Source organism: Fusarium vanettenii (genome assembly GCF_000151355.1).
Source record: "Fusarium vanettenii 77-13-4 chromosome 3 genomic scaffold NECHAsca_54_chr3_4_0, whole genome shotgun sequence".
Taxonomy (NCBI): domain Eukaryota; kingdom Fungi; phylum Ascomycota; class Sordariomycetes; order Hypocreales; family Nectriaceae; genus Fusarium; species Fusarium vanettenii.
Window position 1 is genome coordinate 50,285 of NW_003315835.1, and position 26,546 is coordinate 76,830.

At 52.5% G+C, this 26,546-nt stretch overlaps 8 protein-coding genes across 8 annotated transcripts; 5 read left to right on the forward strand and 3 right to left on the reverse strand.

The window, feature by feature from the left end:
- Nucleotides 1–13: 13 nt before the first annotated feature.
- NECHADRAFT_92201 (uncharacterized protein) lies at nucleotides 14–526 on the reverse strand (the record flags this gene model as incomplete). Its single annotated transcript, XM_003040985.1, has 3 exons — nucleotides 14–120; nucleotides 189–365; nucleotides 460–526. The coding sequence occupies 3 exons, from the start codon at nucleotides 524–526 to the stop codon at nucleotides 14–16; spliced, it is 351 nt and encodes a 116-aa protein (XP_003041031.1).
- Nucleotides 527–1,132: 606 nt separating this feature from the next.
- NECHADRAFT_103899 (uncharacterized protein) lies at nucleotides 1,133–2,560 on the forward strand (the record flags this gene model as incomplete). Its single annotated transcript, XM_003040948.1, has 2 exons — nucleotides 1,133–1,443; nucleotides 1,520–2,560. Exons 1-2 carry the CDS (start codon nucleotides 1,150–1,152, stop codon nucleotides 2,558–2,560), a joined length of 1,335 nt encoding a protein of 444 aa, XP_003040994.1. The 5' UTR covers nucleotides 1,133–1,149.
- A 527-nt stretch (nucleotides 2,561–3,087) lies between these two features.
- On the reverse strand, nucleotides 3,088–7,399 carry NECHADRAFT_36975 (uncharacterized protein; the record flags this gene model as incomplete). Its single annotated transcript, XM_003040986.1, has 11 exons — nucleotides 3,088–4,075; nucleotides 4,127–4,656; nucleotides 4,713–4,879; nucleotides 4,933–5,055; nucleotides 5,170–5,494; nucleotides 5,543–5,698; nucleotides 5,753–6,179; nucleotides 6,238–6,836; nucleotides 6,888–6,942; nucleotides 6,998–7,185; nucleotides 7,238–7,399. The coding sequence occupies 11 exons, from the start codon at nucleotides 7,397–7,399 to the stop codon at nucleotides 3,088–3,090; spliced, it is 3,720 nt and encodes a 1,239-aa protein (XP_003041032.1).
- A 1,423-nt stretch (nucleotides 7,400–8,822) lies between these two features.
- NECHADRAFT_36964 (uncharacterized protein) lies at nucleotides 8,823–10,945 on the forward strand (the record flags this gene model as incomplete). The annotated part of the gene is made up of 5 exons (XM_003040949.1): nucleotides 8,823–9,285; nucleotides 9,340–9,638; nucleotides 9,691–10,022; nucleotides 10,074–10,427; nucleotides 10,486–10,945. Coding segments are annotated over 5 exons (1,908 nt in total), but the record flags the coding sequence as incomplete, so codon positions are not given.
- Nucleotides 10,946–11,044: 99 nt separating this feature from the next.
- On the reverse strand, nucleotides 11,045–11,545 carry NECHADRAFT_36864 (uncharacterized protein; the record flags this gene model as incomplete). Its single annotated transcript, XM_003040987.1, has 1 exon — nucleotides 11,045–11,545. A coding segment is annotated over one exon (501 nt), but the record flags the coding sequence as incomplete, so codon positions are not given.
- Nucleotides 11,546–12,463: 918 nt separating this feature from the next.
- On the forward strand, nucleotides 12,464–13,252 carry NECHADRAFT_36928 (uncharacterized protein; the record flags this gene model as incomplete). Its single annotated transcript, XM_003040950.1, has 1 exon — nucleotides 12,464–13,252. One exon carries the CDS (start codon nucleotides 12,464–12,466, stop codon nucleotides 13,250–13,252), a length of 789 nt encoding a protein of 262 aa, XP_003040996.1.
- A 439-nt stretch (nucleotides 13,253–13,691) lies between these two features.
- NECHADRAFT_36970 (uncharacterized protein) lies at nucleotides 13,692–15,401 on the forward strand (the record flags this gene model as incomplete). The annotated part of the gene is made up of 1 exon (XM_003040951.1): nucleotides 13,692–15,401. One exon carries the CDS (start codon nucleotides 13,692–13,694, stop codon nucleotides 15,399–15,401), a length of 1,710 nt encoding a protein of 569 aa, XP_003040997.1.
- Nucleotides 15,402–16,584: 1,183 nt separating this feature from the next.
- NECHADRAFT_92206 (uncharacterized protein) lies at nucleotides 16,585–17,559 on the forward strand (the record flags this gene model as incomplete). The annotated part of the gene is made up of 1 exon (XM_003040952.1): nucleotides 16,585–17,559. One exon carries the CDS (start codon nucleotides 16,585–16,587, stop codon nucleotides 17,557–17,559), a length of 975 nt encoding a protein of 324 aa, XP_003040998.1.
- Between the last annotated feature and the right edge of the window lie 8,987 nt (nucleotides 17,560–26,546).

The window sequence follows — 26,546 nt, forward strand, 5'->3', positions numbered from 1 at the left end:
ACTCCTCTTATTCTTATCGACCGCCGCCACCGCAGCAGCCACCTCCCGTCGTGTTGCCGCTTCCAGCAGTAAGGATAGACTCGTTGTCTCCTCGCTCCGTGTGCTCGTGTATCCGTAGCTCTGAGGCCATTGTTAGCATCATGACCTCTGCCCATGACAGGTGCAAGACTGCACTGTATCCGACTTACTGTATGTATCCTTGCCCTCCTCTGTCTTCTTGCCCTGCACCACGTTCTCGCGAAGAACCTTGGCCACCTCCTCGGCGTGCTGGATGGCGGCCGAGGCACCAGTGGAATCGATCGAGGCCTTTTGGCGGAACTCGTTGCGGATCTGTACCTGTGCGGCCGAGAGGATTTGGGTGTCACCTGTAGGAAGAGAATTGTTAGTATCATTGGGAAATAGTCGACTTTATGAGTACAAGCCAAAGAGGTTGAGGTATTGTCATGAAGCCTTTCGTACCTTGGAAGGCGATCCGCGCCGCGCGCATCAGGTGTCGGTAAGCATTGAGGGCAGGGACGGTTGCCATGATGATTATTTGAACAAGTACTAAACAATGACTATATCCAAACGAGTGAGAGGTTTGTTGTGACTTGTTGTTGTCGGCTTGAGAATCGAGTTGAAGGCGGCGATAAATCGGAAGAGAAAAAAGAAGCCATCCATTTGTCCCGAGGCGTGGAATTCCACGGCTTTGGTTGGTCAGCGAGATTCCATCCCGCGACCACTGAACTACAGTGGGTTGGCTTTGACAACGCTACCTATCGAACAGCAGACATGATGCCCCATGCTGGTCAAGAAACGAACGAGACACCAGCTCCCCTCAAGCAAAATGACTAGCTAAAGATACATCAGAACTATCATAAAGCTTTAGAGCTCCTTTGGATATTATTGCTATACTCTCTCTAATCTTTATAGGAGGATAACCTAAAGCGTTTATCTAAGCTTCTGTCTTTTTGCTGGACCGGGTGTGCCCGCTGTAACCACTCTCAATTTAGTGCTATTCCCACTGAAGAGGCGCCCCTCACCCCACCAAACCATTCATGGTGGGGGAATTCGACATGTGCGCTTAGAGAAAAAAAAGTTCACCACCAAAAAAATCGGGATTTTTCTCTCTCTTCACATCACCAACGACACCCGCCAGATCACACAACCATGGCTTCCGTGGCTACAGTGACCCTCCCCCTTCCCGCCCTCCCTAGTGGATGGAGCGCAGAAAAGGACTTCAAGGCTATCGGTCAGCTGTCCGAGGCCACACAGCGCAGCATCGAGCCCGTTGGCCCTCACTTCCTCGCCCACGCCCGACGAGCCCGCCACAAGCGCACCTTTTCCGAGGATGACCGCATCCAGGCCCAGGAGAGCGCCAAGAAGGTCGAGGACGGCGACGAGAGCGACGAGAGCGAGCCCGAGGACCCCATGATGCTTCAGCGTGAGGCCAAGGACTGGAAGGTATGTTTTGAATTTCTGGCAAACCGAATTTCTTTCAGCCTGTTGTTTTAGAGTCCCGCTAACACACTCTCTACAGACCCAGGACCACTACAAGATTCTCGGCCTTTCCAAGTACCGCTACAAGGCCTCCGAGGACCAGATCAAGAAGGCCCACCGCAAGAAGGTCCTCAAGCACCACCCCGATAAGAAGGCTGCCCACGGCGGCGAGGACGACGACCAGTTCTTCAAGTGTATCCAGAAGGCCACTGATGTCCTCCTCGACCCCATCAAGCGCCGCCAGTTCGACTCGGTCGACGAGGAGGCCGACGTCGAGCCCCCCAACAAGAAGCAGCTCCAGAAGGGCGACTACTACAAGCTCTGGAGCAAGGTCTTCAAGTCCGAGGCTCGCTTCTCCAAGACACACCCTGTTCCCCCCTTTGGCGGCTCCGACGCCACCAAGGAGCAGGTTGAGGATTTCTACAACTTCTGGTACAACTTTGACAGCTGGAGAACCTTCGAGTACCTCGACGAGGATGTCCCCGACGACAACGAGAACCGTGACCAGAAGCGTCACATGGAGCGAAAGAATGCCAACTCGCGCAAGAAGAAGAAGGCCGAGGACAACGCCCGTCTTCGCAAGCTGCTTGACGACGCCTCAGCCGGTGACGAGCGTATCAAGCGCTTCCGACAGGAGGCCAACGCCGCCAAGAACAAGAAGCGTTTCGAACGCGAGGCTGCTGAGAAGAAGGCTAAGGAGGATGCTCAGGCTGCCAAGGAGGCAGCTGAGAAGGCCGCTAAGGAGGCTGAGGTCGCGGCCAAGGCTGACCGTGAGTCTGCTAAGAAGGCCAAGGAGGCTGCCAAGAACGCTGTCAAGAAGAACAAGCGTGTGCTCAAGGGCTCCGTCAAGGACGCTAACTACTTTGCCGCCGGCGAGCCCAGCCCTGCCGATATCGACAACGTTCTGGGTGATGTTGAGACCATCCAGGGCAAGATCGATCCTGATGAGATTGCTGCGCTGGCTGGCAAGCTCAACGGTCTCAAGGTCGCTGACGAGATCAAGAGCGTGTGGAGCGGAGAGGTCAAGAGACTGGTCGAGGCTGGCAAGCTCAAGGACGGTGATGTCAAGGTCCTGGCTTAAAGGCGAGATAACGTTGGTACATGGTGTGTATGTCGGGATATGACGGTTGGTAGATAAAATAGATATGATGATATGGCCCCTAGATTAAATACGACGAGTTGGATATGCTCAAAATGCTATCCAGCTACGTTACCCCCTTCAAACCCCATCCTTGAATCTATAGTGACACTTGTGTGAAATATTGTGTGATAGATGACCTTGTTATTACTGTGGCAGCGTGCCTATTGCAAATTCCTTCTCCAAGCTCTCCCGAGCAGTCATATACCAATCATGGAGAGACCATGCGGTTGATACAAGTTCAATGTGTTCAGCCATACAAAAAGTATGGTGATGTTCTTGATTTCCTGAGCGGAGGTGCAACTCCTGGAGTTCATGTACAGTAGAGAACTAGATCCCCCAACCCAACGCCAGAGTAGGGATGAGCCTAAGAGCAGAGTAGAATAGGTATCCCCAGTATGTCCAAAATGACCAAACGCCCTGTATGCCTGTGCCCCTTGTCTTACAGATCATAACACCTCCCCGTGACCCTATGCCTCTCTATCCAAAGACTGTCCCAACACCATCTCATAATAAATTCCCTTCTTTGCCACCAACTCCTCATGCTTTCCCCTTTCAACAACTCTTCCACCAGAGAACACAGCAATCACATCAGCATCCCTGATGGTGCTCAACCGATGCGCAACAGCAACCGTCGTCCTCCCCTCTGCTGCCCGATCCAACGCCTCCTTGACCACCTTCTCCGACTCCGTGTCCAATGCACTTGTGGCCTCATCTAATAGAAGGAGACGTGGCTTGCGAATAAGGGCTCGTGCTATGGCGATGCGTTGACGTTGTCCGCCGGAAAGGGAGAGACCTTGGTTTCCACATGGTGTGTGTAGACCTTCAGGGAGAGAAGAGACAAAGTCGTAGACATTGGCTTGCTTGCAGGCTGAAACGATGTCTTCGTCTGAAGGAACACCTTCCTCAATGCCGAGAGAGATGTTATCTCTGATGGAGCCTTGATACAAAACAGGTTCTTGCTGGACGAGGGCAATGTCTCGACGATGGAGACGTCGATCCTTGGTCTTGATATCTTGACCGTCTGCACGGATCAGACCCGACTTGGGGTCGTAGAATCGCTCAAGTAGCGCAATCATGGTCGATTTGCCACAGCCAGAAGCACCAACGAGGGCTACCATCTTGCCAGACTCGATACCGATATCGATCCCCCGAAGAACCTGTAGTTTGGGACGGCGAGGATAGGCAAAGTCAATATCCTCACAGGAAACCTCAAGCCCCTTTTCAGAAGATCCCTTCTCGCTAACAGCAGCATCAGGGCCGTTCTCATCGTTGTCATAGAGAATCTTCTGGCGCCGAAGTTGAAAGATGTAGTTGATCGAAGTTCGTGCCTTGGTGACACTCGTACTATACTGGAACAGCATAGCTGCTGCTTCTCCGGAGAAGATGACGGCAATGAAGATGACATAGAACTGGTCGGTCGAGTATTCGCCTGTTGAGACAAGACGTCCACCGTACCTACTGACTGTCAGCACCCTATTCTTTGCAAGGGGATGAAGAATTGCTTACCAGAAGCCCAGAGCCATAGCCAGGAAAGAAGCCGACTGACTGAAGGCGTAGAAGAGCATCTTCCATCCCAAACTACCAATAGCTTCTCTCGCAAGTCCCTCAAGAGCACCACTATATCTCTCGATAATAGCCCGCTCAAGCGCCAGCGACGAGACAGTTCGAATACCAAGCACGGCTTCTGAAGCTAAGCTGCTACTCTTTGCAAACCGATCAGCTGCATCGTCGTCGAACTTGTACTCGAGACGAATCCGCACGTATCCCGAGCCAACGAGGACTGGCAAAGCGCCAAGTGTCAGGACAAGACCGAGCTTCCAACCGTATGCAACGGCGAGGACAGCACTGGATATGACGGTTACACAGTTGATCAGAATAAGCGCCACGTTGATTGACAATAGTTCCTGAAGGTTCGTAGGCTCAGCTGCCAACCTCGAGACGAGAGCACCAGTTCCACGATTGGGGTCGTCGAAGAAGGTCATGTCTTGTCGAAGGGTATTGTCAAAAAGCTCCCCACGGTAAACTGCCATGATGTGCTAGAAGACCAGTTAGTTCCATTGTTTTACTAGAGTGGCAGACGAATAAGTCTTACTTGACCGACTTCGTTGCTGACCCAGCCAGCAGCAGCATAAACAACGAGATTTCCAAGGGCAACAACAAAGAACATGAGAGAGAAGAAGTTGGCCTTGCTAACGTCTTTCGTCTCAAACGCTGTCATGGTTCTCGAAAAAAGAATGGCCAATGAAGGGTAAGTAGCGCCTGGGATGGCTCGAGTTAGTGTATAAGATCAAGCAAAAAAGGGGTCGACTTACCTCCAAACAATGCAACTATTACCAGGATGAATCCGTGAATCCACAATGGCCTCTGCTCTTTCACCACCAAGGCGAGACCCTTCAAAAGTCCATAGTTGATCTCATCCTTGTTGGTGATATCGGCTGTTGCATGTGCCGAAGCACGGGATAGAACTGGGTCGAGGCCAGCAACAGGTTCATCCTTTTCCGTATCGTCATCTTCCTCTGATGAAGCACCTTTACCAAGATCTTGCAGACGGACAAGACGTGAGTAGGTTCCGCCCATTTCAATAAGTTCCTTGTGTGAACCTTGCTCAATAGTATCGCCCTTGGCCATGACGATGATATTGTCAGCGTCTCTAATAGTAGAGAGCCGGTGAGCAATGACAATCATGGTTCGACCCTTTGCAACATTGTTCAAAGCCTGCTGCACAATCTTTTCTGCGTTTGGGTCGAGGGCACTGGTGGCCTCGTCGAGCATAAGCACCTTGGGGTTGGAAATGATGCTTCGAGCGATAACCACGCGCTGCTTCTGTCCGCCAGACAAAGATGCACCTCGCTCACCAATCCAAGTATCATAACCCTATCCCAGAGTTAATAGTGGTCCTTGAGACGGTGTGTCGCTACTTACATTGGGCAAAGTCTCAATAAAGTCATGGGCGTAGGCTGACTGACAAGCCTCGATGACCATTGCGCGCTTTTGGTCTTCTGGCAGGTCAGCCATGTTCGTGCCGGTGAGACCATCCACGACATTCTGATAGATTGTCCCACTGAACAAGGTTGGTTCCTAGTAGACACTGTTAGTACAATGCCTCTCTACCCCTTGATACTAGGGCCGTACCTGTTGCACCATCCTGATATTTGTCCTCAGCCATTGCAGGTTCAAACTCTCAATCGGGTGACCGTCGAGGGTAATTGAGCCATCACTTGGCATGTACCATCTCTCCAAGAGGCCAAAAATCGTGCTCTTCCCAGATCCACTGGCACCAACGAGGGCGGTTGTCTTGTCTGCAGGTATGTCGAGGTCCAAGCCATGGAGGATCGTCACATCAGACCGAGAAGGGTAAGCAAAGCGAACACCACGGAACTGAATGTCGCCCTTGAAATCGAGAATTTGTTCTCCTTCCTGAGATAGGGCGTCGATCTGCGACTTGCGGTCGATCATCTGGAACATTTCCTGCGCAGCAGCAGTTGCCTTCGAGAGCGCCACTGTCTGGGGGGCTATCTGAGTCAGAGCTGTAGCAGCGACGAGGACTGCAAAGATGACGCTGTATATCAGGGCCTGTAAGCAGAGTTGTCAAAGTGAAAAGTGTGTTCAGTACTCACGTTACAACCGTTCCAGGCTCAGTAATCTCTCCGCTCGAATACATCCTCATTCCCTGCCAGAATGCCAAACCGTAACCAGAGAAGATGCAAAAGAACTCGGTTGGGAAGAGAATGACGTAGACCAACGACTTCTTGCGGCCAACTCTCCTTGCTTCTTCAAGGATTGACGTGAATCGTTTCGACAACTTGGGAAAGGCCCAGAAAGCATGCGCAGTACGAATAGTCGAGAAAGCCTCTTCAGCCAGGGAACTCGATCTTGAATAAATGTCAAACATAGTATACTCGTAGCCAATGTCGACAACAACTGCAGCAATTGTGACTATGATATTGACAGGGACGATAGCAATGACAATCAGCGTCAGCTTCCATTGCACTGCAAAAGCGACGATGAAGGCCGTGACAAAGGTTGAAATGCCCGCAATGGTCAGGCCAAACTTCTCAGAGATACCCTGGTTGATTAGGTTTCCGTTGGTTGTGATTTGGCCAGGCACAGATGAAGAGGGAGTGTCAAAGAAGGCAACCTCTTGACGAAGTGTGCTCTTGACAAAATCGACTCGAAGGGCCTTTGTGGTTCTGATGGCGGCGATAGAGACGAGCATCTGGGTACTCTAGTCAGAGGAATTCACATGGTGATAAAGCGAAGCACTTACTGTCCATATGTAGGTCAATACAAACCTCCCAATGAACAGATACACAAAGTATAGACTAGGATTGTCAGCTATTGGCATGCCTTGAAGGACGAATGAGAGTCGGCTCGTACCTGTACTTGGCAACCTCCTTTCGATAACCCGCAGGAGACAGTTCTCCAGACACAAAATCGTTAAAGACGTTGATAAACTTGCCAAAGACGATATCCATGATAGGTAGTAACGTTCCCGCGCAAATCATAGCAATGAAAGCGATCGAGTTGAGGATCCATCCTAATCGATCGTTGTAAGTGAAGATGCGCTAACATTTGATCAGCACTTTACACTCAGCAGCCAGACACGCAAAGACTCACCAAGTAATACTTGAAGCTCGTATCCTTGTTTTCGTCTTGTGCATATTTTCCTCCCTTATCGCCCTCACCATCAACTTTGACAGCTATAATCGTCTCTTGCTGCTGACTAGTAGAACCACAGGTAGAGTCACCCGGCCGGGCCTCGTTCTTCTGCTCAGCCATCATCACGACAACCAAACAGACAGCCAGAAACTGAAAAGAGCAGAAAAGACAAGAGCAGCAGAAAGCAAGGTCATTGTTTTAAATTAAGCTTGCTTCTTGGCATCGCAGCCCGCAAAACCCGGGGAATACGGTACAGCCAATAAAGTCGATGCATCATCACGTTTTCTCGGCCCATGGGGGTGCCAGACAAAAAAGCAACTGTAATTTCCAGGCGCGGTCCTTTTTCAGCCTCTGAGCCAAATTCAACCTTCTCCAAGTCCTGGCTTATCGTAGTCCTAGATGAAGCGTACGTATTCGTCCTTCAAGAAAGGAATCATAACGGCTGATGAAATAGAGTTGAAACAGGGATGATTTGTTGGGAATTTGAGAGAGAAAAGGCATAACGTGACATGACGTCTCGAACAGGAGCCGGAGATTCATTCCTTTCCCTTCGGATCGAATCAAACAAGACAGACAGCCACACCTACTACCCAAAAACTAAAGCGATCGCCACATGGATCGGAGCTTTCAGCCACACCCCGACTCTCCGGAGCATCAAATACCCCCGGTTCGGTCTCCGCGGCGCCCGGACAGTTCCTCGAATTCAATCCTTGGGATTAAAGTAGCCCTCAAGCCTTTCTTGCGTCGTCAGCATTCATAGATTCCTGCTTTTTATGTTGAATGATTCATTGAAAATCCAAGGCATTTCTTCCAAGAAACTCTTTCAAAGCAAAAATATCCACCATCTTTTTTGGGTTGTGACAACCCCTCCTTTCTGAAGTTTGGTGCATATCAAAACGTATGGATCAGGCCAAGGTTGGCTCGACATCCGGGCCCGCGGGTCCCGATGACACTGCAAGACGAGCGGTAAGTCATTGATTTTAGCCAAAAACAGTCTTTGCTGGGCCTCATGTCGATGGTGCGCCCTATGCTGATGTACATGCAACCGGCCTTGCTCGTGTAAATGGGGAGACGTGCAGCCACACGACGACACTCGTGGGGAACAAACAGTTACTCTTTATGAATCAATGCTGACTGTATCCTCGATGGGGTAAAACAGTGTGATCAATGCCGTATGAGAAAGGTAAGCATTACCTAGACATGTCAAGTCTATCTGCTGCTTCGTTAGAGAGGTAGCGTAGATCACATGAGCAGATGGAATAACAGACTGCATGTAATAGATCCGTTGCGATAAAGACTGGCCTTGCTCCAACTGCCGCATCGCCAAGAGATCCTGTACGTCTACAGGCGTTGGCCAGAGACCTAAAGAGCCTCGGCAAAGAGTCCTGATCTCGTCCCAATAGTTGGTTCCCCCCATACGTCCTCCACCCATCCATATCTACACCCATGACATGACTTTATACCCCACGAGACGTCACCCCATACGCGTATAAGAACCAATCCAGGCAATACAAGTTACTGACTCGAGGCCTGGGTGCCCTGTAGTGAACGCAAGATCGACCAGATCGAGACTCGTCTCGGCAGCATCGAAACTATCCTCCGGGATCTAGCACAGCGTCCCGTTTCCACCCCCGCAAGCAACATCCAATTCCCTGTAACTCCTCAGCAGTCCTCTGTACAGCCTGGTACAACTACCGCCTCCACCGTGGGCTTCGAGAGCTCTGATGACGAGTCCGCATTTGGTGGTGATTCTGTCATTGCCCAACAGACCAACTTTGCCAGCGAGTTCCTTGAGCACGCCGTTGAGCGGACTTCGCTACAAGATGTCAGCCCCAAGATGTGGGAGGCTCTCACCAACTTGAGACAGTTAGCAGAGCTTCAGAATCGCCAGTCCATCAGCCATGGTCCTCGCTTCCCTCTCCAACAGCCGATTCCACAAGGTGGCCTGGTCCAGCTTCGAATGCCACCAATGGAGGTCGTAGTCTCTCTTCTTAAACGCATCAGAGGTACTCCTGCCAACCTCTCCTAACATAATCCCTTCTACTAACACATCAATCCAGCATCTCCACCAGGTCTCTTCACATTTGTCTGCTATTTTGTGGGCATCAGTGACTTTTCCAACCTTTGCCGTATGGTCTACTTTCCCACCGACGACTTTTCCGACTCGGCCTTTATCATCGTCAACGCTGGTCTCTATTACTTGTTCTTGGAGCAACACACGTTGACCGATAATGAGGTCATCAAGGAAGAGTTTGTCTCGTACCTTCATATATGTCGAGTCAACCTCGAGACGGCCCTGGCAAACGTTTCGCTATTCATGTCTGCCAAGGTCGAAACGGTTCAAGCTCTTTTGTTAGGTGTAAGTCAAAGTATTACGAGCTAATCACATATGTATACTGATCAATCGACAGACCCTATATGCCATAGATGTATGCAGGCCGTCTGTGGCCTGGCATCTGAATAGTGCTGCTGCCCAACTGTGTCTAACAGCCGGTTTCCATCGAAAGGAACACTCAGCCCGCGACCCAGAGGGATCCAGTGTCAAGGGCATTTTATTCTGGTACATTTACACAACGGACAAGGCCTTGGCTATACGGCTAGGTCGCGCCCCTGTAATCCAGGACTGGGACATTGATATCCCACGTACCTTCAACTTCGAGGGCATACTGAGTCTGGAGACCAAGGCGATTGCCACTATGTGGCTTAAAGCCGCAACACTCCAGGGTCGAGTATATGAGCAATTGTATGTGGCCCCCACTGCATAAACCTCGAATCTACAACTAACATGACACAGGTTTTGCCCGGCAGCGTTGACACAACCACAGGCGGTCATTGTCGAAAGAGCCCGGTTGTTGGCAACCGAGTGTCGTCAAGTGGTGGCGGAAGCGACTGAAAGCCGAGACTTAGCCATCGCCTCACTAGAAAAGATAGGAGCGTCACCTCTTGTGGATGTCCACGTCAAGGGCGACGAGGTACAGCTGCTCTCAACCATGACGCTCATATATCGAGCTATTCCCGCCCCAGAGGGCTCTATCAGCCGGTTTTGCGACGAATGTGTTGAAAGTGCACGACGGGCAGTACACACGCACCTGGCGTGTATGGAAATGGTGCGAAAGGATCCAAATGCCAAGACCATTTATGTCCATTGGTATGTTCTGACTGACTACGGCCTTTTACCCTTTGGATCTAGCTGACAACTAGTGCAGGAACTTGGTGTTGACTCCTTTTGCCCCCTTCTTCGTCCTCTTCTGCTATGTCATCGAGTCACTATCAACAGAGGATCTTGACTTGATAAACAAGTTCGCCGCATCCATTGCGGAGGCTGTCGACTCGTCCGAGACTATGACGAAGCTATTCCGACTCTGCCATGTCATGAGCAACGTGGCAGCGCTATATGTCGAGGCCAAGTCGCAGCAGCAAGAAGACCAGGCAATGGTACCCATCGGAGATGAGTTCGAGGTGTACTTGAGCCAACTCGGTTTCATGCCCACGGGGGCAGGGGATCAACAGGCCATGAATGCCACGAACGATCCCAACGCAGTGTTCCCTGAGGGCTCGCAGGTTGCGCAAATGGCGGACTGGATGTCGGGAAGTCGGAATCTGCTTGGGCTATTGGAAGAGGATATAAACCAGATAGGCGGACCTCAATGGCCCGGGCAATTGTGAAGAGCAGGCTCAAGTGAAATAGAAGGCTCTCAACTCTCGACTCGCTGGTCGTGACGATAATCCATATCTGTGCATGTTGGTGAAGTGTTTGCGAATGGCTTAATCCGTAGGGAACCTGGGGTCGTAGACTTCGTAGCCTTCATCTTCAGTATCGCTCTCTGCAGACACATTCTTCTGAAGACCTAAGTTCGCCGGAGCAGACTCAAGGACGTTATTTGGCTTGGGCTTCTCCACTGCTGGCCCTGATGCACTGCCTTCAACCTTAGTGAAGGCGCTCTTAAAGCCGCTTTTCTTGAAGCCGCCCTTCTTAAAACCGCCTCCACCGCCGCCGCTACTGCTGGATCCTTCTTGGCCGGGGAGTTTGATGCTGATAAGACCGTCTGCCTTGGCCTCGGCCTTGCGCGCACGTGAACCCGCGTGAGGATCACGGACCATGGCCTTCATGTCCTTGAGGCGCTGCTTGTGGCTGTGGTCATAGCTGCTGAGATGTGCCTCGTAATCATTCATACGGGAGTATCCTTTAGAGCACAGTTGGCAATAGAAGGACTTTTGGGCCTCACGCGCTGAGGAGGTCTGCGCTGGTGGGAGGGTTTGATGTCGCTGGAACGCGTCAACGAGGGGTTTTAGGAGAAAAACAATGACTTACTGGCGGCATGATGAAGATATCGGAAGGCGGCAAGCCGATATAGTATTTCAGGAGTGCGCAGACAATGAATCTATACGAAACTTGTACGACGTAGTATTAATGAGTGAAGTTCATGTGATGGATCCCAGATGGATGCTTGAATCTAAGATGAGTTCCGAACACGGTACGCTAATCCATTTTAGGTTAAACCATGGCCAGCTGCACTTAACCAATCGACACTCGGCAGGTGTTGCTGACCGCACGGAAGGTGCCAAGGTCCCCCGGGACCGCCTCAACGTCACTGTCCAGGGGCATCTGGCAGGGGCATTCCAGAACAAGTTGCCCCAGAGTTTAGGGAGCATCCCCGTTTCCTCTGGGCGTTGAGGCGCTAATCCCAACTGGAAGGAACGGCTTCCCATCCCACGCGCCATCATCATTTCTTCCCATCTCCCCACCAAAGTCCGTTGTCCTTCTCGACTTCTGTCTTGCAAAACACCCACTCCTCCTCGGCTGGGTATGGTTGCACCATGGACACCGACCAATCCCCCGATTCTCGAGACTCGCTGGCGGGCTACCTGCCTCTCCAACAACTTGATCCCACGCCGATAGACTTATCGCCAATAGATGCCGATGAGAGCCGCCGAGATCTCGGTCCACCGCCCCGAGGAAGCGATGATGGATATGAACTCGTGGATTCGGACGATATGGAGGGCAGTGCAGTTTCAATCAAGGCTCCCTCAACTGGTGCTCCAGGCTTGAGTTCAAGCGCAAACCTGGCAAGCAGCACTTCATCTGGTACTGCTACAGGTCCTGGTCCCATCTTCTATCGTGAGTTCTTTGATTTACCCTCTCGGTACTCTGTAATACAACCCATTGCTAACTCCACGCCAGTCATGCGGATTCAAAAGTTCTCGAGTTACGCAATGGGCATCTTTACATCGCTCCATCTCGCCAACGTCTCCCTCATCCCCGCCATCACCCGATCTGTCGCCGGTTCCGAGACCTATCTCCTCATGACTCGCGAGATCTACCAGACCTCGCTTACCGAACCCATCCTGGTCGCCCTACCTGTGATAGCACACGTCGGTTCCGGAATTGCTCTTCGTCTATTGAGGAGGTCGCAGAACATGAAGCGGTACGGCGCTGCTACACCGGGAATGTATGCGCTCCATCGGTCAAGGACAGAGCTCGAGGACCCCAAGAGGGTCAAATCTGCATCACTGTGGCCGGCGTTGAGTTACATTTCGATATCCGGCTATGTCTTTTCTGCCTTCTTCGCTGCCCACGTTTTTGTCAACCGCTTTTTGCCATTGCATGTGGAGGGTGACAGCTCCAACATTGGTCTGGCTTACATTGCCCACGGGTTCGCTCGACACCCTGCCGTTGCTTGGTTCTCTTATATTGGCCTCCTTGGCGTTGGATGCAGTCATATGATCTGGGGACAAGCCAAGTGGCTCGGCTTGGCGCCGTCGACAAAGACAGTCTGGGGACCCGGATCGATGACCATAAACAAGAAAGTCAGGACGCAGAAGAGAAGGAGATATGCTGCTATCCACGGTGTGGCGATATCTTTTGCTGCCCTGTGGGCGGTCGGAGGCCTAGGAGTTGTCGCAAAGGGAGGCCTTACGGAAGGCTGGATTGGCAGGGTGTACGACGAGATTTTTGCAGCTGTTGGGCTGTAAAAACGAAAACTCACGAAGCATTTGGGATGGAGTTTGGGTCATTTACACGGAGATATCTTGGGATTCAACATCGGTATGCGCATCATGGAAATACCCACAGTCAAGACGATGGAGAGTAGAGGAGTCAGAATATATGTTGATTAGAGTAAATTGGACATGACCATAGCTTAAAATTGATACATACCATTCATGAGGGAATGTCTATTTGTCTTTGTCTCATCCCCTGCGTTGGCAATCATCAGCGCTTCCCGTCAGATCGCCGAGTACAGGGTAGTCTCCGGTCAAGCACCGAACCTACCATCGCCACCGACATTTCCAATCAACCTGGAACCTTCACATTTACAACACCACGTTTCCAGCTCGACTTTCGAATTTCACCACTCGGCCTTCTTAGCTGTTCGCAGGCTTGTCCTGCACAGCGCCTGACCATCTGCCCAAGATGCCTCTAAAGCGAAAGCTTCCGCCCGCCGAGGGAAGCTCCCCGCTCAACGACGATATAGCTCAATCCTCGAAACGAATCCGCCTTGCGCATAGGGCCTACGACCCGCCCTCTCGCGATATACTGACCAACATATCGTCCGAGCTGATCCTTCGAATACTATCCTTCCTGTCCTCCTCCGAGCTTCTCTCCATCTCGCCCACCTCCCACCGTCTCTATCGCCTTTGTTCCGATCCACATCTTTGGCGTGAGCACTACTACGAGCGCTTCGTCCTCCCTCGAGCTTTACGGATTCCTGGCTTCCGAGGCGGCGCAGCTGGAGGAACAAGACTACAGTACTCTGCGCGACGGGCCGTATGGGCGGATGGACGGAAGGGCAGAGTAGTGGACGTCGGGCAAGACGATGCGCCCAGGAACGCAACCGAGGGCGTGGACTGGAAAAGACAGTACAAACTGCGACACAACTGGGCTAGAGGCAAGTGCGCAGTAGAAGAAGTCAGCGTGCGAGATGGTTTAGGGGACAGCGGTGGAAAAAAGAGAACGCTTGTCAAGGTGGTCGAAGGCATCGCGATAACGGCCGATTCGGAATCTGGACTGCGCGCATGGGACCTGCGAACACGGCGAACGATTGCGCAAATCGACCTCTACGAAAACGAAGACTGCAGCGAGAGTGCGCCGGCATCACTGGCAGTGGATGAGTGTGGCTCGGGCAACCTGGTGGACATTGTGGTCGGATTCGCAGATGGTGGCTTCGGAATATGGAGGCTGGATCCTAAGCGCAAAGAATTGACGAGACGATATCGGCACGAGAAGAGCTGCAATGGAGAACTTGTCGCGGTGGCATGCGGACACCCGTACGTGCTCACAGCGACAAGCGCAGGCTTGATATCGCTTTATACGTTCAATCGGCCGGCAGCCGATAGAGAAACAAGCGGGGAAGACGATACCGATGGCGACGACTCGACGAGTAGATCGAACCCGACGAGCGCCTCATCCTACAAACATACGAAGCCTCAGGATCCGAAGGTGACACAGGGGCACCTCCCACCTCCCTACCTCCTCACATCACTCAGGTCGCACACTACACACCTCCCTCTGGCTCTCTCCATCCGTCGCATGTCGTCCTCCGTGAGCGCATCCATCGCGTACACCTTCTCGGTGCGTGATGGATGGTGCATTGGCGTGCAGGACCTCCTCATCAAGCCATCGCCATCAGGCAACGACGAGATCACTTCCCGCCTCGCCTCGACGCTCCCTATCACATTCTCCCCAAAGCTCACGACTCTCTGCTACAGCCACCCGTACCTCCTCGCCACCCTCCCCGACAACACGCTAGTCCTACACCTCTGCACCTCAACAGCGACGTCCCTCTCCCTCTCCCCGCCGATCCGCCTATGGGGCCATACATCAGGCATCTCGGACGCTGAGATCACGCCCCGGGGCAAGGCCGTGAGCATCAGTACGCGGGGCGACGAGATTCGCGTGTGGGAGCTAGAGGGAAGGGTCGGAGGCAACAGCATCGAGGTACGACCTACATCCAGGCAGCCAACCGATGACGCAGACAGTCCTCCGCCACCGCGGACGCCTCCGCGAGTCCTAGCTGAGTGGGAGGACCGTAGGAACTGGGTTGGCTTCGACGACGAGATGGTCATCGTGCTCAAGGAGGCGCGGGACGGCCGTGAGAGCTTGATGGTCTACGATTTTACGTGATGGTGACTGTCAAGGCTGACAGATACGTCGGCGGTGACACCAACAATTCAGCTACTCTGTCGACCAGGGTGAGGGCCAAGGCGGCAAGAGAGCCAAATTCAGAACCTCATGTCAACCTGAGGACGGTAACTCGGCACCCAATGCCAAGTATTTGCTCGGAACCTAAGACAATGCCCCCATGGCAAGCTTCAACGTCAAGCTTGAGTCCATCAGCCTTGGAGATTTCACCGTCTCCCTCGAGCGCGTTACTTGGGGTACACGTTCATCTCGTATGAACTGACCCTGTGTGTAATTGTGGCAAACGCTATTAGCCCGATAACATGACAAGGCTCGCAAGGCCGCTTCGACTCTGCAAGTACATAGCGGAGGAGGCCACCGACCTGGCGCCCGTCGCTGAGCCCACCTACAGGGGGGTTACAGTCGATGGCCATCGGATCCGATTCTAGGACCACAGAACAATCCGAATGAACGAACAGAAAGCAATAGAAAGAAACGACTGCTATCTTGGCGGAATGCATTCCATAGAAGGAGTGGGCCCATAGATGAAGCTGTATCACATACAGTCAATGAGAGCAATCTACAGATAACGCGGGTGGTTTCGGCCGACGAGGCACAGGGGACAGGACATCATCCGGAGAATACCTATCTACCTATTTATACTTGCCAAGGCATAGCCCCATATGTGTTGGTCAGATCTTGAAACTCAAGACTCGCTTATTATTTCTGGGATCTCGAGTAGAGTCTAACGTTTCAATGTTTTCCAAGCGGGCCAAGCCATTGACCAATGAGCACTGACCTAGATTAACTCCTTGTTACAGATCCGTCCAGGCTGTGTCTTATACAATTATTCCGCAAATAATATCATGACTTGTTCCCACTTTGAGAGCTCCCGCGACGGTGGTTTACCTCTGCCAAGCGCCCCTCGCGCGAAACAAACGGAGATGAATCTTGGGAAAAAGGGTTTTGTTGATCAAGGTTTCTCCAGCTTGGCGGGTAGATTGATAAAGTATTAAAACATGGACTTTGCTGTTGATCTTTGTGTGTTTCTTCTCTCAGACAGCAACAACATTCGTTCTTTTTTTCCTTACTTACACTTTCGTTCATAGGCATTGATTGTCACTTATATTTCAACTGTATTATCTTTTTATCTATCCAATTGTATTATCCAAAACCCAGACTCACAATGTCTTCCTCCATTCTCTTCGCCGCTGGCGTCCTTGTTGGAGCCGCCCAGGCTTACACCCAGGTCAACGTTGCCTCTCCCTTTATGCTCAAGAACATCGATCCTATCGTCTTCCCCGGCGAGTACAGCAAGTCTCACCTGCACTCTTTCTTCGGCTCCGATGCCGTCACCGTCAACACAAAGACCAGCGCCGAGCTTCAGAAGGGCTGCACCAACGCCGAGAACCCCAACGATCTCTCCGTCTACTGGATCCCTACTCCTCTCTACACTGCTGATGGAAGCTCCTTCGAGCACATTCCTGTCTCGCGCTTCAGCGCTTACTACAACCTCGGCGAGACCCCTGCTGAGGTCGCCATCCCTCAGAACCTAAAGATGGTTGCTGGTGAAGCCAACGCCCAGACCCAGGCCGACTCTCCTGCCGATGCCAAGGTTGAGTGGATGTGCGAGGGCGAATCTGTCCCCATCGGGGAGAACGGCTTCCCTACCTCAACCTGCGGCACTCACCTGCAGCAGCTCCTCTACTTCCCCCAGTGCGTCAACGAGGAAACCCTCGAGACGGCCTACAAGTCCCGCACCTACGGCACTGCCAACTGGTGCCCCGAGGGCAGCAAGTCTATGCCCCAGCTTCGCTTCAGCATCCGCTACGACCTGCGCAAGGTGCTCCCCAACGGCTGGAGCGGCGAGGCTCCCTTCAAGCTGGCCTGCGGTAACGCGTGGTGCTCGCACGGCGACTTTATCAACGGCTGGACCGAGGAGGCTGCGCAGAACATGGTTGCTACTACTGAGGACAAGCGCAAGTTCTTTGAGGTCAACGGTGCTCTTGGAGGTTTCAAGGATGGTCCTACCTGTGAGGCCAAGGACGCTGATCCTGAGAACGGTACTAGCGATTATGCTGAGAGTGTTGCTGTCATGAGCAAGCGTGATGTCTCTGCTTGGGGATGGAAGTCCAAGTCTCGCTTCGTCCGATCTGCTTAAGTTGATACTCCGTCGAGCTCAACGACTGGATGGTTCAGGCTAGAGACAACCGTAGCTTGTACATAACTACGCGTAAATAAAAACCGAAATTCATTCAGACTGTACTCTTCAAATGTGATGTTCTCTCAGTGCCGTATAGCTTAGTATGCAGGACTATATCCGCGTATTGGGCACTTATGGTTGTCTCAAGTCGGAGTCGCCAGCACCATTTACATGGTATACTACGTACCTCACATAACATCAACGACTAGCAATTATACATCAGACATATCCCCAGCGTTCATATAACAGCCCTCCTTCTCCCACAGACAAACGCACATTGATTGTCTCGTTCAAGTATCAACTTGAAGTCAACCATGACTTGCTTTCGTGGCCTGCCCAGTTTTCGCAAATGACAAAGTCATGATTGAACCTTCACGGTAAAGGGTACCATGGACATTGCCAGACTGAGGTAAACTTGAGTATAACTTAGGGCCATTGAAATAACTATTGTATCTAGCCCAATCTCGGCATGAAGAGTTACTGTACGTCTGATGGTACTGTGCCTCTCAACACAGTGAGAAGCGCTGTACATCATCGCCACGACTATGATATGGGCGGCCCATGGAGGTGAAATGAATGCATTGTCGATGTGAATTCTGACACGACGAACGAATGGTAGAACTGGTATGGCAATGTCCTCTATATGCTCGGTGATGCCTATATGTTACATCCCAAACTGAGTGCCTATTCAGATTGTATAGTCCAGCGCAAGTGTCTTGGAGCAGGCATATGTCCCGGTCAGTAGGTCATTGAGATGGTCAACTGAACGATAGACCTGCTATGAATACCTACACTTTTCGAGTAGTTTAATCTTACTCGATTGGGATGTATGAGGACTTTATAATCGATGGTCCTCAAAGGAAAGACAGAATGGTGGGCAGTCCAAGAGCGACGCGCTGGACACGGCTTCATCAACAGCAGCAATGCGCGTCAGCACACATCAATAGTGTGTCAGCCTCGATAAACGAGAGGGACATAGAGCTCCGGCAGAGCTCTCACCTTTGTGAGCAGGCATCTCCCACCATCGATCGAGGCGTCGCACTTACGAAGCTCTGCGCCGCGACGTTAACCAACAATGGTAATCGCCGCCAGCCCAACGCCACTCTCCCAAGGGGAAAGAATGCTGGCGAACCCTGATACGCTCCATCGCGGGCCCTGGATCGAGGCAACATCCGAGAGCCTGGGGTTAGGCACACTCAAAAGGTCATGGTCATGAGCCAATGGTTTGCTAGTCTTTGACCGCAAGGCAGCACGGGCTGGAACTACCCCAGCTCTGACTACGCACTACTACTAGAGATCTGATGGGATCAACCTTGGTATAGGAATCGAAAAGCAAAAAAGAAAAAGAGTCATCATGTTGGGTGGCACGAAACGTACAAGCTCGTCGCAGCATTCCCCCCAAAAGGTAAATGACTGGTCCCAGAGGCTTGAAGCATCGAGCAAAAAACCAGGCACAGCCGGCTGGGCTTTCTCTCCACCGCTAGTCAGAAAACAAAGAGAGAGAGAAAAAGCCAATTCATCGAGGCAGACAGACATGTCATGTTGCACAACGAGGCATCTTTCAGGGGGTGGCTGTAAGGATATCATTTTCAGCCCATCAAGTGCATGGAGAGACTTGAGGCCACCACGGGATGTGATGACATGGCAGATCGACAAAGAAAACAATGCAACATAAAATGTGATTCAACAAAAGAGAAAAAGATCAAACCATTTCAAGATCTGAAACAAAGACGACGTCTCAAACCTTTCGACAACAAGCGCTCGGGACTTGAAAACCAATGCAGCGAGATTTGCATCCCTCATGCAATAAACATGCACATATGTGTGGCTCCACGGCATAACAGAGAGTGAGGCATGTCGTACTTTGACAGCGCATCAAGGGGGTGTTTTTTTCGAAACTCCATTTTTAGTTGCAAGGCACGCATCTTGAGGCGAAAAACGGGCCCTTGGACCAAGCAGATACTGACACGCCCAGGAACCAAAGCCAAGACCTAATGTGAGGTACGGCTACGTCAGTTGCAGCTTCGGGTGGAATTGACATTTTTTGTTTTGTAAAAAAAGACTTACTCTCGGTATTATTCCTCCGTTTTCCTTTGACCGCCCTCTCTCTCACCGTCTGTTGTATTTTCAGCCCATCAAAAGGGGTGGGTAAAAGGGGGCAAACCAGAAAAAAGTGCAATGTGAGTATTTCATTGGACAATGTTGATTAAAAATGCAAGTTGCCGTTGTTCTTTACCGTCAACCACAAAACAACAACCCCCGCCGGAAGTTGATTTTCACATGGAGAGGGGTCGTCGAGTTGGTTCTCAACGAGAGGAGACCAGTGGGTCTGCCTCTGTTAACCTCTAGTGGAGATAGGGACTCTTGTTGTTGTTGTTGCTGTTATTGTTTGCTTGATGCTGAAGAAGCAATTAGGAGGGGGAGTGAAGCTATCACTCTTACTCTTACTCTTGTCAATTGGTCTGACATTAATTGTCAGTTGGCATTGATCCCATCCCACGAGCAACAAAAAGTCATCCAACTTTCAAGCTGAATCACACCTCTTTCGAATATGAATTGAATTTTTTTTGTCAGAATTACCCGTGCACGCGGCCCGAATCTAGCCGCCGGGAAGAACAAAAAGAAGGGCACCTTTGTTCAATCGACCTCCGTCTAGATTGGCCGAGGCCCTCCCGAACGGAGACGGGCAGTCACGCCGAGAACGGAAACGGAGGCCCGACGTGAGGGAGAGAAGACGGTGGGTGGGGATCTTAACTGGAGACGGTGGAACGGTTCCCCGTGGACAACAAGTGCCGAGAAGAAAAAGAAACGAAAAAAAAGGAGGATTAATCCATGGATCTCCTAGGCTTAGGATCCGGTGGGGGAGATTGAACCCGAAAGCCGAGGCTGGCTAACGAGAAGAAAAAAGAAACGAGGGGTGATAAGCGATAACTCAAGACTTACAAGACTAATATCGGCTGAGGACCAGCTCTAAATGAAGCTTGAATGACCTCGTGACAGTTTCAACAACAAGAGAGATAACGATCCTCACAAGGTCAATCAACTCAATCCAACCCGAGCGAGTCAATTGAATCAACCTCGGGTTAGCTATCGCGGGGGTTCACACTCACTCACTGACTCTTCGAAGGTAGCGTTCAAGACGGAGAGCGGAGTGAACCAACAAAGGGGACGCCAACACTAGGGTTCATCCACTAAAAGCCGGGCGCCAGGGCCCCGGGTGACACAGACAGAGTCAAACCATGACGTCTTCCAACCTACAAGGAACACACACACGCCCGGTCGCGTTCTAGATCGCGCCGGATCTTTCTCTGGGCTGCCTTTGCTACTGCACGACTCGCTCCGTAACCTTGGTTTTTCCCAATGTCAATGCAAGGCGTGCTTGGAATGACCACCACCACCCCGTTTCTGAGGGAGAATTAATGATGAATGCGCGCGCCTCCATGCTAATCGGGCGCGCATCAAGACCCAAGACAGGCGTCGGCTCGATGCTGCTGAGTGCTGAGACAATGCTGATGACTTGCTGACACCCGTGAGTCTCGGGTGCCCTCTTCCGTCCTGATCCTGCGCTGGGCCCATGTCCTGTCCCCGTTGCGTACTGCTCCTGCGCTGCTGATGTGCTCAGACTCACCGTCCAAGCCGCACGTCTCAAACTCTCTCTCACACACAGCAGCAACAAAACTTGTTCGCCAGTGTCTCAGACTGGTCAAGTGACTGGGCGTAGCAGCAGCGTAAAAGGGGGGACGAGCCAAAGTTGCTTCACGGGACCTTCCTCGTGAGCCCGACACAGACGCACACAGCCTTGAGCCTCCTCTAAATCATCCTCTCACCGTCCAGAGCCGCCCTCTCTCGTGTCAATGCCCCAGCCCATTCGGGAAACGGAATGGATGGATGGGAGGGTAACGCGCGCCGAGCGGGCCGTTTCACAAGGCAAGGGATTGGAGCCCTTGTCCCCCAGCTTAGCCAGCCTTGATGAGCAGTCATGGAGGGTAGACGCCATCCTCTTGTTGTGTCTTGGTTGTTTGTCTCCAGCCAGCCTAGCGTGAGGCAGTCTCTTTGTCCTTGTCCATCCTTTGTCCTGGCTGGTGTGTCTGTCTTGCATTCGTCCCTGCCTACACATGTGAATCAATCATATCCTGCTATCGCCCAACTGATAAGCACGTCCCAACACTAGACGAGACGCCTTGTCATGCGCTCCCTCTATTGCTCACCTGCCAGAGGGTTGATTCATGATCCGATATGGATGGAAATGGTGGGGAGAACAACCAAGTCCTGGACTTTCTGTCTGTCTGCCCGCACCAAAAACTCCGATGAGAAACAGCCCATTTGCCGACCGATGTTTGTTCCGAATCGGAACGGAATCCATACTAACTCATTTCTAGTCCAGCATAGCATCCAAGGCAGAAGAGGCGTGTAGAATGCGACTGGTTGGTCGCAATCCATAATCAAGTTTCTGAAGCATCTTGGAAGATGCACGTCCACCTAGTCCATGTTGGCTGCATCGAATTGCTTCTCGGCTGGCTGGTCGGCTCGCATCTCCTCTTGTTGCTGCTGATGTGATCACACTTGGAGTAGAGACAGACAGTAGAGCGCACAGCCATTGCCCGCCCTTGTACCGAGTAGTACCCAATTGCCTGCCGCTCCATTGCCAATCTATCGTTATTGCTGACAATTGCACTCGGCTTGGCCGGATATTCGATTCTTCAAAGTCCGACCGTGTCCGGCGCATTCAAGTCGACCGGCGTAAATAATTAAACAAATTCCGTCAAATCCGAATGGACATGGTTAATTCCTCATGGGAAAAGCCGAAAACTAGTTAAAATTGCCACTGTGCAGTGCGTAATTCGTAATGCGCCAGAGAGCCTGAATGCGACGAGGTCCAATGCGAAGCTGTCGCACGCTGACATTGGATGGCGCCTTGTCGCATTTCCAGTCCAGCACAGCACTGTACTGTACTGTACCGTCTGCCCTGTGCTCATCTTGACACTGACCGACCAACCTCTCCACACATTATGAGCCCACATACACATGGACCACAGCACCTAATGCAACTCACAGAGTCCAACAAGCACAGGTCCGTCTCATGTCATCGAGAGATGATGACGTTGGCTTTCGGCGGGCATGGAAATGCCATCATCCCATCCCCCATCAACAACAACTCGATCCTCAAGCGCCCTGGTCACCAATCAGCAACACTTCCAGAAGCCCCAGAGCCCCAGTACGGGACGGGAGTCTCTCCTTATCGATAGCCCACCGCCCATGCTCATGCCCATGCCCATGCCCATGCCCATCACCCTCACCCATCCCACGCCCCCCTGTCCCATGCAAGAGTGCGCCCCCATGCACACCAGCACGCTAGGCCAGACATGACTTGGCGCCAGGCCTTGTTTCGGCCTCTTTTAGTGCTCTTCTGAGGCAGACCCAGCCTGCTTCTCCATATCCTGTGACTCACATCTCGTCGGTGTGGGGGGATGCGCTGCGAGAGAGTCCAGAGGTTGGGTATGCTGCACGAAGTGTATACGCATACAGCAGGGCAGTCAATAACTGAGCGACGAGGCATTGGAATTTGGAATCCTGGAAAGAGGGACAGCAACCTGAACCTGGTGGCGGTGTCTCCAAAGTGCTCCAGTCTGGGTACCCAAACACTTTGTGAGGCCGCCCGTCAGATTGCAAGTATCCCAACCTTGGCCACTCGGAGACCCTCCCCGAATTCCATTGGAGGTCACCGAGAACCAGGCTGCGCTTTATCACTCCAGAACCTCCATGGCTCAGACCAGCTGTCACGCGGGCCCCTATTAAGCCCTTGGATGATTGACGACGACGCGACGGGACATGGAACAAGGAACTTGCCACGGGGGTCGCAGCCTGGCGCGACAGACTTCCAATTGAATTCGCCTCGTCTTGTCACCTCGTTGCCTGTCACTTGGAGGGAAGCGCTTGCGCTGGACGTTATCAATTGACAATTGCCAAGTGCCCGCGTCTTGCGCCCGTTGTCGGCTGCGGCCAATTCGGTCTTCTCTGCGCACGACAAGATCCCATGGTTTGTTGGGTCGACGAGCAAACATCCGACATTGGATCCGTGTAAATGAGCACCGGCCATCGGGTGAGCCACATCGGCGTCGTGTCGGCCGCGGTGGGGGTTCTTCCCTGGGTTTCCCCAAGAAGCAACTCTCAAGGACCCCAAACAAAGGGTCTGGAAATCCGGAAGCGGGACCGATTGACGAGATGCAGCGTGGCAGCGCACTGAAGCCACAGGCTTACCACAAAGGAACCGTCAATGAGTTCTCTTACACCGAGGAGGGCTACTAGAGTTGAGGCAACCGACATGTCTGTGTGCCGCCCTGAAAGTTCAATAAAGGCATAACCTACAGGCGTCAATGCTCAATACCTGCAGGTCAATTTGCAGAGTGCCACTTGGCTCGTCAGGAAGGGAGTCATTGTGCAGCTGTGGTAAATAATTGAGGCTGGTGCAGCAGAGGTGAGGCAAAGCCAGAGGGGAAACGCTGCTGAATCCAGACCGCAAGTCAGACAAACGGTGAGGTGACAGTCTGTCGCAAGCAAGATGCCGTACCGTTACTGTCAGCCAGCCAGAGAGCCCATAGTTGGCGCCCAGCGTTCTTGATCAATTGGGCGTTGGGCAGCGAGAAGACGTGAAAGAGGAGGGGCTGATTCAAGACATGAACCGTCACACGCAGAGGGCACACGCCCCCCCTATTTTAGGTCTTCTTCCTGGAGCAACCATGATTCGTCCTAGACCGTGAGAAAGGAGGGGTAACAGGATCAATATCACCAGAGCAGGCATCGGCCGTGGTGACGACGAGGAAGACGGAGCGAGAAGCAAGAGCCGAGCGATAGAACGAGCGAGTGAGTGTGGGAGCGTGGTCTAGATAACGGATAATGGTGTCGCGGGACTCTCGTGTGATCCCAAGGTTGCAAGCCTCATCAGAACAAGTCGAGATGGGGAGGACGATCGACGACGCGATGGACATGTGTTTAATGTAGGGGACGCGCATCTGCCGCCGACAAGCCCAGATCTACGACGTCTCTCCGGGGCTTCTGTAGGAACAGCGAGATGGGCCATGACACTTGTCTTGGAACTAGCTGGGTTGGGGAGATTTGGCGCCGGGCCTCGTGGACGCTGCCCGTCCTGACCAAGCCACGAGCGCCTCGGTCGATGAGATGAATGGCTCGGCGGGCTAGATGGGATGTGTACCTACATGTCGCATACCAAGGCCTGGATGGCGCACGAACTGCCTGCGCGTCGAATTGGACCGCCAGCTTCGCCAATTCCTTGGTTGCTTGGCCCGACGACTGGCCGCCGGCCTCATCGCCTAGCTGTAAGTTGTTACGAGCAAGGCAAGGTGAAGATGCAGTCGGTGCTTCCAGCGGCCACTAATGCGCATCAATTGCCCTGGCAGTATGCCCTTGAAGATGGAGCCATTGGATAGACAATCATGAGCCGTGGGATGAGATGGGATGCGCCGTGGGGATATTTACCCGTGGAACCTGGGGGGCCTTGTCTCTGTCCCGTTGCGCCTCGCCTCGCTCGGCCGTCTATAGCATGGTACTGGATATTGTCGTTCTTGAGCTGGGTTCGGGCTCCTTGCCCTCGCTCGCTCGTCTCGCTTCAAGTTGCTCTGCCTGCGACTGTCATTAACTGTCTCGTTGACCGTCCGTTCTCGCTTCGTCATTCGCTCCACTCACACTATTAGCACAAGGGGTTCTTTGTGCTTGGTGTACACAGGAAGCAAGCTCAGTTCCTGCCTGCGTGCGCATGCACGGAAAAAAGGCAAATTCAAAATTCCAACTGCCTGGTGCAGAGGCCGGACAGGAGATTGGACAATGCCCCAGAGCGAAACCGAGAGACCCAAGAGCGTCGAGCAATGGCTCGCAATTGAGAGCGAGCTGAAAGACGGGGAGGAGAAAGAGGGGTGTAAGTGTCTCCCGTCCGTCGCGCGACGGATGGATTGCATTGCCCACAGACGACACACCAAGACAGGTAAGATGGAAGACGGCAGCCACACCTCAGTCGAGAGAGGGTGGGATATTTTGGGAATGGTCACCGGGCAGGCGCACCCCTCCCGTGGCTAATGGCAGGTCCCTGATGACCGCTTGGACTGTGGTGTCTCGGTTGCGCAACCACACATGACTGCTGAGATGGAGGGAGTGGACGTAGCGGGACAAGGCAATTGGACTGCTCTTCTTTCAATGCTTCCAGAGCCCCCCCAATTTCAAGTCAGGACTGTTGTTGAAGCGACAGATATCAGAAAATCCTGTTCCAAGGCGATGCGCTCAGCTCAGCGTGGAGGTAGATACGTGGTGGTGAGCATGAGGTGGGATTGAACGTTTCCTCCCCAGCTCAGCCCAGCCCGTGAACTGCAGCAGACCAGACCCTTCCTCCAGGCCAAGTGCAGCAGCCTGCAGGCAGTCGCTGGGGGAGGGAAGGAACGAGCCAGTCCAGCCCTGGGAACCTGGCGCAAGGGGAAAGGGGGGCTGAAGGGCCGCTGAAGGGAGTGGGTCAATTGGGCGATTGGCAGCAGCCTTTCAGGCATTGGGGGCCATTGTAGACAGGAGGTGTGTTCTAATCACAAATCTGGCATCGTTGCATTGTCACATTTCGCCTTGGTTGAGAGAAACCACGTTTCCTTTGCTGCGCATACGCCGCTGCCCCAGAACACCCCTCCCCCGACCCCCTCCCTCTTCTCCCGTCTTTCCTTGCTGGACGCCACAAAGTTGTGTCTGAGTCCAGTCCTGAAGGTGAGAGTGATTGATTGTGATGGATGGAGGTCCCCAGGCTGCCCGTTTAGTAAGTGCTTGGAAGTACCGACTCCGTAGTCGCAAATTCATTCATCAACCTTGACGCGCCTCTTTGTGAGCCTTCTTCCTCTTCTTTCTCTTCCTCCTCCTTCTTGTCCGTTCTGCGACTCTCAAAACATCGCACGAGCATC